The sequence below is a fragment of the Montipora foliosa genome, chromosome 6, assembly GCF_036669935.1.
Source record: "Montipora foliosa isolate CH-2021 chromosome 6, ASM3666993v2, whole genome shotgun sequence".
NCBI lineage: Eukaryota > Metazoa > Cnidaria > Anthozoa > Scleractinia > Acroporidae > Montipora > Montipora foliosa.
The window spans coordinates 18170339-18180338 of NC_090874.1; the positions used below are offsets into that span (position 1 = coordinate 18170339).

The 10000-nt window shown below is 45.3% G+C and overlaps 2 protein-coding genes across 3 annotated transcripts in view; one reads left to right on the forward strand and one right to left on the reverse strand.

The window, feature by feature from the left end:
- The window catches only part of LOC138006872 (uncharacterized), a 61160-nt gene that overhangs the window by 15924 nt on the left and 35236 nt on the right, over window positions 1-10000 (forward strand). The window lies entirely within an intron of this gene.
- LOC138008791 (uncharacterized) lies at window positions 3469-6678 on the reverse strand. Its single transcript, XM_068856091.1, has 2 exons — window positions 5512-6678; window positions 3469-5308 (listed from the first exon to the last, which is right to left on the reverse strand). The coding sequence occupies exons 1-2, from the start codon at window positions 6442-6444 to the stop codon at window positions 4271-4273; spliced, it is 1971 nt and encodes a 656-aa protein (XP_068712192.1). The 5' UTR covers window positions 6445-6678; the 3' UTR covers window positions 3469-4270.

Genomic DNA, 10000 nt, shown 5'->3' on the forward strand with positions numbered 1-10000 from the left:
ATACGAACGTGTGAGGACCTGTGAGCCAAAGGGCATCTGCTGGTATGACTTCTGGGTGACCCCTTAAATGGTCTTAATGAGCCCCCAACTTGAAAAAAATTGCCTGGAACGCTGCAAGTACCACAGGCAACCCAGTGTACCCTCACGGAGGGTCTAGTTTTCGTTACATTATAGATCGTTTTCACTGTCACGCAATAAAAAAATAAATCGAAAACCATCCAGTGGAAAAAGTCAAGAATTTGTGATGTTGTAGAAGATAAATGAAGACGACACTTCTCCAAGTTTTAGGCCTGTGCGTTTCCCCAAACTTCAGATATTCGTCGAAATGTTTCGCAGAAATTTACAGAGCCCAGTATGAAAACGCCATGTTGATGCACATCTTTTGTGCACCAATATGGCGGCCGGAAAATAGTGTCAACACCTGTTACTTACTTTGGCTATCTAGGCGAGTGATCATCTCTACTGAACTGGCAGCTATTTACCTAAGCACTTTTCCTAATGCTTTAAATTCTAAAAAGGCTCAAAACCATGAGATAAATATACATTTCTCAATAAACTTGATTGTCGCCTCGTGTCACGCACCGCTGTAACTCAGAAATTCAAAATGCTCTGGTTTCCAAACGAAGCACGCTATTGAGCTTTAAAATTGCAAATGGATACAAATTTACCGCCTCTTATGCCTGATGAGGATATGAACTTTCGTGGCTCTTTAGTTTTGGATTTTAGAAAATGATGACGTCACGTGAAAACAATCTATACCACAAAAATGCTCTCGTATCACATTTCAACACACGTATGCAAATTTGTTAAGCTCGAAAATTACACAACATGATATTAAAGTTTACAAAGGTTGGAAATATCTCGACAAAATCCTTTTCCAGCGAAAAATTAATCGAAACAAACAACATATTTACTATTAGAGGCAAAAATACCTTCCTATTTCAATTGCGTGCGTGCAAACAAGAGATGCAATTAACTAAATTTTTGACAGTTCACATCGAAACCCTTTTCCACTCGGAACGCTGACCGTAAATAATGAAGCACAAAAGCAACAACAACTTTCATTCGAATAATTCTTCACTGTCACATTTCCAAATCTTTTACACCTTTGCAGAGTTGAGTACAAAATACCGGTAAATGTAAATTGTCAGACAACTAAGATGCGACTTGAGTAAACACTATGATGCATTCTTGAAGGCGTTCGATTCCTTCAATGTTAATTTGTTAAATCATAGTTAGTAACTATGGTTAAAGCCATAAAAAATTTCTATTTGATTTCCGTGTTTTATATAATACCAAGTTAGTAAAATATTAGAAACAAAGCTCACTTGATATCCAAAGGCGAAAAATGAAATTGTTGTCGAAGACCATTACTCGTCTCTTCAAATCCAGATATTTATTTCGACGCCATTGCCGGTTAAGTTAATCGTTCTACTGTGTCCACCAGAGAAATCTACGCATTTCCCACTACCCTCTCGATCCTAAGAAAATACGCCTAGAAGGCTCTATGCACAAAGACACCACTTAGCAGGGGAGTGACAGGCAAGACTTTTACCGACACGGAAAAAAATAAAAAAAAAAAGAAAACGAAAAATAAAAAAACGACGAAATTAAAGACAGATTCCGACTGGGTTTGCGGCAACCCAGTAATAAACATACAAAACGGAATTTCCGCTGAATACCCCTACGGGAGCTTTTCGGGTTCTGCGCATGACCAAACCAGAACTCGTGACAAGAAGCCACCGTAGCGTCACCGTAGCAAACTTCGAACTTGAGAGGTTTTGAGCTGTTGTTAACGCTTGCTTACAGAAGGTAAGAAAATTTGTTGTGTTGTTGTAGCGGCATCGTTTGAAGAACGAGGCATATTACAAACGCCGTCCACTATTCATATGCAAATAAGTGGCTGGGTACTCTGCAGTTAAATTAGCTTACTAATTGTTTTGTTTACTGCCTTTTAATTAAGTGCGAGAGGTGTTCTTTTGTGAAAACGTTTGTGTATTATATTTATTACTTTGGCTAATTAAATTTATTCATGAAATAAGCAAATAACGTGGTGCCGAAGTAGAGAATTTAAGCAGAACAATAAGTATTAAACGAACGCAAAAACTATTTAAGTGGTACTATGATCAAATTTTTACCCCTTGATTTTTTGAGTGTATCACTTAGAATGCCATGAAAGAACAAAAACACCATTTACCGTTTGCAAATATGTTCATTAGTTCCGGAGATATTTAAGTTTGAAAAATTGGTAAAATATGCAAATGAGATGACTGATGACGTCATACACTCAACCTAATATTATATTGAGTAGATAAATAGAGCTACCTTGGCCAATTTATAGCGCAGACCATTGAAACGTGGTAGTCTAATAGTTGTACAGGAAACACACCATGGCTCTTAAAAATTATGTTCCCATGGCAACTTACGCTTTTCCAGTTCCCACCCACTTGATTTCAATATGTTAGTGATTTTCAGCTTGTAAAATGTTAAACAAGGCCACAAAGTCGTGCTAACATATTTATATGCTTGCTGGATCATGCATATATAGTGCTGTTAGCAAATAAAGGTGGCCAGAAAAGCTCATAATATGGTTGAGGTCTGGAACCCAGTGTGATGCCATGGTAACAGAACTGTTAAGCTCATATTGTGGAGAACATTTAGTAGAATCTTACTGTAAAAAATCAAAAATTTCTGATACAAATTGGCTGAGATATCTCTTTTCATCATATTTGAACAAAATTTGGTTGAGTGTATGTCGTCATCACTTGGGTAATTTGCATATTTTAAAAACTGGAATATCTCTGGAACGAAAGAGATATTAGAAAAAAGTAAACAGCATTTTTCTTCTCAGGCAGACTACTTGTTTTTGATTCAAAATGGCTTAGATAGGAAAGATGCGATTTTCGTCACAGTACCAGTTTAAATACAGGTAGTAAGCAGAAAGTTAAGCTTTACGCTTCTTCTGTTTTTTTTTTTTTTTCATACATCTTATAAGGGTTGTAATACTAGTTTCCCAGCACTGATTTGATTGCAATAGTTCAAGAGAAAAGCTATTCCATCTCCTGGATAAAATTAATAGAATTAATAATAATAATAATAATAATAATAATAATATTATTATTATTATTATTATTATTATTATCATAGGCTATGTGATTTCTATGTAGGAAGGAATAAAGTTCAAACAACAAACCAAATTGAAAAACAACAAAATTGTCAAATTATAGTTGAAGCACCTTGTTTCAAAAACATTAAAAAAACATCGATAGTTAAACTCATCGCCAATGGACGAGCTTGGAGATGGTGCCTGCCAAAGTGGGCGGCGATTCCGGGGCGAGCAACGAGGCTTGAGCCACAGGCCATGAGCAGAGCACACAGGCCTCCACGGCAACTCTGCGAGCGGCCACCACCCACCAGGCACCGTCACACTGACCGAGTCAGTGGAGATACTTACCAACCCTATACTTACCGAATCCACCAATGAGGGAGGGAAGGGAAGGGGAAAAAAGCGGAACAACTGAACGCTTGCTGCTTGAAACAAACAGCACCTCACACAGCAGAAACGACCAGCACGTGCGAATCGAGAAACCCCGTATGTCACCTCAATGCGCCTGATTCCCAGACCACCGCTGACCAGCATTGGCTTGATTTTAACTTAGCCTAAATTACATTTAGCCACATTTAAACTCATCGCCAATGGACGAGCTTGGAGATGGTGCCTGCCAAAGTGGGCGGCGATTCCGGGGCGAGCAACGAGGCTTGAGCCACAGGCCATGAGCAGAGCACACAGGCCTCCACGGCAACTCTGCGAGCGGCCACCACCCAAAGACCACCCCAAGGGTGCTTGGAAGGCGAAGGGGCCGCGAACAGGGATGACGTGGAACCTGCGCCACCACCCAAACTCACACAAGCACCCACCCCCAGCTCAAGACACGACACTGGACGACACTTACCCGAGTACCGTGAAGCTGATCATGAAATAAGACTGAGAGGTCTGCTAACCGAGGCAAGGTGAAAAGGAGGCACTAAAGCAAGGTCCGCCACAGCTCCTCCGGCCGCGAGGCATGAAGAAGGTTCTGCCTGAGGTAGGAACTGAACCAGGAAATTGCCAAGGACTTCCCGATTGATTAAAGGAGTCCTGGCCAGACACCGCAAGCAGGCGCAAGCGAGCCACAAGCGACCCTAAAAAACGGAAGAGGACTGGTCCGCTTGATTTCCTGCAATCCGCATGATTTCCTGTGATCCGCATGAATTCCCACGTATACCTGGGTCACGAGCCAACTGAGCCAGACGCGAGATGAGAAGAGAGGGAAGCCAATGACTCGGATGGAGTGCGAATGTACGACTGGTAAGCTGAACTACACCAACGACCCAAGGCCTGAATAAGGTGATCGGGGATGCCGTTGCGAGCTGCCACCGTGGCCGTACCAATGCGAAAACTGTGACTGGAGAAATTGCCCGACACACCCGCTCCAGCAAGGATTTCTCTGAGACGAGCAGTGAGGACAGCGCGAGTTAGGGGCCGACCATCCTGGAAAAGAAAGAGAGGGCCACCCGAGTTCCCTCTCACAGCCAAATAGGCCAAAACAGCTTGAAGGGCGCACAGAGGAAAGCGTCCCCGGCCAATGTGGACAAAGCAGCCTTTCCGAAAAGGGTCAGTCTTGGAGGCTTTAATCCGCACGCGCAGGCAGGAAGGATTAGCGTCGGAGTCTACCGAAATGTCACCGACACTTAAGTGGAGTGCCGGGGTGAAACTAGCCAAATTAGGAACAGTAAATTCAGCAGATCGGAGGAAGCCGAAATATGCTAGGTTGCAGGCGGCCCAAAACATGCAGTGGTCGAAAATTGATAAATCCAAAGACCTAAAGATGATCATCAAAATAAGATCCGTAATAGGAAGGCGCTGAGCCTCAGGGGAACCTTGGGTCCGTTTGATCCCACGAAGAACCCGCTGCAAACGTAGACAGTTCACCAGAGGGTCTGGGAAGCCTTCTTCGATATGCAGGGCACGAACTGCTGAAAGGTAAACTTTGATCGAAGAGTGCTGAACCGATCCCGCCAGAAAAGTGGCAAAGAGGCACAATGTCCATTCATCGGTGGGGCACGGGGAGCCACTGGGATGCAACTTGCCCAAATGCGCACAGAAGTTGACAAATTTCCTCTGGCCAGATGCGTAAGATCTCCGGGTGGAGTCAGCCAAACCATGGGCTAACAGGAACTGGCACTGCCGCTCTAATGAGAGCCAATCAATTCTTCCAGGAGATGAGGTGGAATGGACACTGGAAGCGACTGAGCCTGGGGTGCTAACCTCCGGAACTCCTGCCAATGAAAGCGGGACAAAGCGTCAGCAATGCAATTATGAACCCCCGGAACATGCTGAGAGGCAAAGGAGAAATTGAAATGAGCCGCTGAGGCGAGAAGATGGCGAAGCAAGCGCATTAACACGGGAATCCTGGATGTTCTAGAGTTGAGGATATAAACCACGGCCTCATTGTCGGTGCGAAACAGAACATGGCGCCTGGCGAAGTGGGGCCCCCAAACAAGAGCGGCAATGATAATCGGGAACAACTCTTTATAGGCGATAGAGTGAGAGGCTTGAGAAGAAACCCATGCGCCGCTGAACCACTCCCCATTGAAGTAAGCACCAAAGCCAAGGGAACCGGATGCGTCCGATGTAACTTCGAGGTCAGGGGTGGCCGACATGCCGGGAAACAACCAAAAATAGACGCCATGCCAAGAGGACAAAAACTGAAGCCACCACTGAAGATCCAGGTGAAATTCAGAATTCAGGCGGATTGGATGGTCCCGTTTACGAAAACACTGGAGCAGATTGATCACACGACGCAGGAAGGTACGACCGGGCCACACGACCTTGGCGGCATGATGTAAGTGGCCAATGAGGGACTCCAGTTCGCGCCGAGTACACCAGCGACGATTCCGCCACGACTGCAGCAGCACCTGTAAAGCAAGGAGCTTGTCCGAGGGGAGGCAGGCCACCTGAGCCACTGAGTCTAACTCAATGCCCAAAACAACTAAACGTGTGGACGGGCCAATGCACTTATCCGGGTGGAGTGGAAGTCCTAAGGAACGGCAAACAGCTATGGAAGTGGCTAAGTTCTCAGCACATTGGTTAGTATCCGGCGGTCCTGCAGTAATAAAATCGTCTAAATAATGTAACAGCGCAGAAACATTGTGTGTATGTAGGAGAATCCACTCCACCATGTCCGCCACAGAATTGAAAATATAAGGAGCAGAGCGGAGGCCAAATGGTAACGCTAAATCAACATAATAGTGCTTCCGCCATCTCATACCCAAGAGATATCGATCAGATGGATGGACAGCTATGTTGCGGTAGGCTGCCTCAACATCGAATTTAGCAATCAGGGCACCTAAGCCATAGCTTGAGATCATACGAATGATCTGATCAACCGTGATGTATTGCATGGTAAACTCGTCAGGGTCAATGCCATCATTAACACTTAGCCCACCAGGGGATGACAGGTCCACTATGAGCCTCCACTTGCCTGGTTGACCCTTTTTAGGGATAACTCCAAAGCTGCTAACGTGCAAATGAGGGAAAGGTGGGGAGGAAAAAGGTCCTGCAACCCTCCCAAGGGAGACCTCGTTAGCCAAGTAGCGGTCAATGACCTCGGAGTGTTGATTAGCAGAGGCCTTGTTTGACTTACAAGGAAAGGTTACGTTTATACAAACGTTGGCCGTGTAGCACTTATATTTTAAACAGAGTTAACTGAATAGAGTGTGATGTGAAGTGCTAGATTTCAATCCCATATGAACCATGTGAGCGTTAGCCCTACAGATGGAAATGGGCCCACACAAGGACAGAGAAAAACTCTGACCAGGGTCAGAGTCAGGGACCCTGGTCAGAGTTTTTCTCTGTCCTTGTGTGGGCCCATTTCCATCTGTAGGGCTAACGCTCACATGGTTCATATGGGATTGAAATCTAGCACTTCACATCACACTCTATTCAGTTAACTCTTGTTTGACTTAGCTGATTTTAATTTCTTGGAATGCTGAAATCCCAGGCGAAAGCCATTCCTGAGGCCGTCCAAGACAAAGGCGACAAGATGTTGGTCCGGATGTTGGGACAACTTGGCAGCGAACACTTCAGGCTTTAGAGGGCTAACCACGGACACCGGGGGCAAGGGGTTGGAGACTGGAAGGAAACAGAATGAGAGATGGTAATTCCCCGCTAACGACCCTACCCCCCCCCCCCCCCTCCTGAAGTAAGGGCAGCAATACAGCAACAGTGAGAAAAGTTTAATTCAACAAGCCCAGAGCACAACAGGGGCAAGCAAAGAAAACCGTGAAAAATTCTAATAAAACTGAACAATCGACTAACTGAGCAAACTGAGCAATCGACTAACTACATAACTACTAACTGAGCAATCGACTAACTACATAACTACTAACTGAGCAATCGACTAACTACATAATGACTAACTACATAATGAACGAAGTACGCGCAACATGTTCCAAAGTTCTGAGAAGGGGAAAACTTCTTGGAGCCAATCGTTACTGACGCCGTGCTTTTTGGCCAGCTGAGGCACTAAATGCCGGAGACCGAGATCTGCGCCTGACAGAACTCTCCTGCTTACGTTCTAGTCTAGAACTGCATGATACAGAACGATGGGCGCCGCCACACGTGCTGCAAAGATGATAATAGCGGCAAATCGTATAAGGGGCGGTGCACCTTCCCTTGTTCCAGGACATACAAGGGATCCTCGAAGAGCTGGAACCCACTGGTTCAGAGGAATCCGGCGACGTGCCGAGGTTGGGGCTGCGAGGAGAAGCACCACCGGCGTGAAAAGTGAAGAGCTGTGCGTTCATGGTCGACCAATCGGCCAACCGAGTCGCCGCAGCGTGTTCGCGAAAAGCTTTATCGTAAGCAAGCCAAACCCGTCCGCTAAACTGGCGAGAAATCCGCAAGATTAATAACTTGTACAACGTTAAATCTTTCCAACGATGAGGGAAAAACGACGTTAGGACAAGCGAGTACACCGTGAAGGCTTCCGTCCAAGTGGTGATATCCTCGATACGCCGACGAGGTTTCTTCGGGGGAGCTGATAAAACCAAACGCCCATCGAGCATTAACTGAGGCTCGGTCTCTGAGCTGACCAAATTCGCCGCTAAAAGTTCCGACAAGTCAACGAATTTTCCGCCACGGATTTGCGTAACGAGCTTGGCAGGAACGGGAGAGTAGCCCGGGCCCACGACGAACGGCTGATCCGCCAACGAGTTCACAATAGACAGCGGTGCAATGGATGGCGGCAAATGAGCAGAAACGCCACTTAAAGCCTGCCCCGAAGACGAGACGATTGCCGGGACCGGAGCGTTAAAAGTAGATACAAAAGTAGGTACGACAAGAGGAGAAAGCCTACCTGAGGTCGACGAGCTTGAAAGGAAAGGCGGAAAGCCCGTTCCAGCGGCGAAAAACGTCGAAGCTAAACCGCCCAACGATGCAGATGACGAACTGGCGCCAGGACAGGAGACGGGATCCGCAATCGCTGGTCCTGGTTGCCTTTGCGAAGCCTGAACAGCCGACTGAACAGCCTGATTAATGAGAGACACCAGATCAGGTGAAAGAACAGCAGTTGAGGCCGTCGGAAGTGGATTTGCCGAAGCCGGAACGCTCACCAGTGGCGAGGAAACAACAACAGACTCGCTGGACTGCGAAGACACAATTGAAGACGTACCGCTTGTGTTCGTACTGGAGACCGGCGCTGATGGAGCACTGAGAGAAGAGAGAGCCGCTGCTAAGCTGTTGTTGGTTTGCCGGGCGGTCATAACGGCGAGGACGACGGAAAGACGAAAAAAGCGGAACAACTGAACGCTTGCTGCTTGAAACAAACAGCACCTCACACAGCAGAAACGACCAGCACGTGCGAATCGAGAAACCCCGTATGTCACCTCAATGCGCCTGATTCCCAGACCACCGCTGACCAGCATTGGCTTGATTTTAACTTAGCCTAAATTACATTTAGCCACATTTAAATTCCTAATAAGAACATTCTAACACTTTGTTAAGCCATTTAATAGCGGTGACTTTTCAATGACTGTTTTTCTCTTGCATCTACAGTGTATTCATCAGTTCAATTCCTTATACTACATGTACATGTAACACCATAACACCTAAAATCTAGGAACAAAATTATTGTCTTCAATAACACAGTATTTCAATTTTGATGCACAATGCAAACATAACCCTTTAGAGGATGGAGATTGTGTTAAAGACTACATATTTGAGCTGAAGAATGAAAAATTTTGAGATTGAAGATCTTTGCGGTTGCACATGCTTCTTTAGTAGATCTTCAACCTCAAAATACATGTAAAGTACTTCATAGACCTTTTTCAAAATGGCAGCCAAATAAAATGTTCTTCTGTTTTAAAAATTAGCCTTTCTAGCCTTGCTGTAACGAGCAAATCTCAAAAGAATTTTTGTTTCAAAATGAGTTCAGTAGGTCTTATAACATAAATAGAAAAGAATGAAAAAGTGGTCGCCATTTATGAAAGTGGACTACATGTATGGTCTTCACATCCAATGTTAAGCCCTGGCCAAGAAAGAGCGAGAGTTGATGAGAGTTGAAACTCTCGCTCTCATTTGGCCAGGAGCTCATGGCTCTTGGCTCTTGGCTACTCATAGACTCTCGAGAGCTCTCATTGAATTTGAACCTTCTCAAATTTTTCATGACAGCTCATTTGGCCGTTACACGAGAGTTTGAGCAGGAGTTTTGCGGTCAGCAGTTTTCCCAGCAGGCTCAGATAAAAAATTAAAAAATTATATTGCATCGGATTTGGGAACCGAAGACAACACCAAAGCTGAATAATTTATACCTGCTGGTTAGTCGCCATGTTTTCGTCAGGAAGGATTTTCCCAGGGTGGTTCCCAGGTTCTCTCTTTTGTTTGCATGTGAAATGCGCAACAAACTGTCGCTCTGGTTTGGCCATCTCTCGATCACTCTCTTTGACTCTCAGCTCTCGT

Coding starts and splice junctions, on each gene's coding strand:
- LOC138008791 (XM_068856091.1), bottom strand. CDS start 6,444: ATGCAATACATCACGGTTGATCAGATCATTCGTATGATCTCAAGCTAT. Junction 5,309..5,511: donor CCCACTTCGCCAGGCGCCAT/GTTCTGTTTCGC, acceptor GGAGTTCCGGAG/GTTAGCACCCCAGGCTCAGT.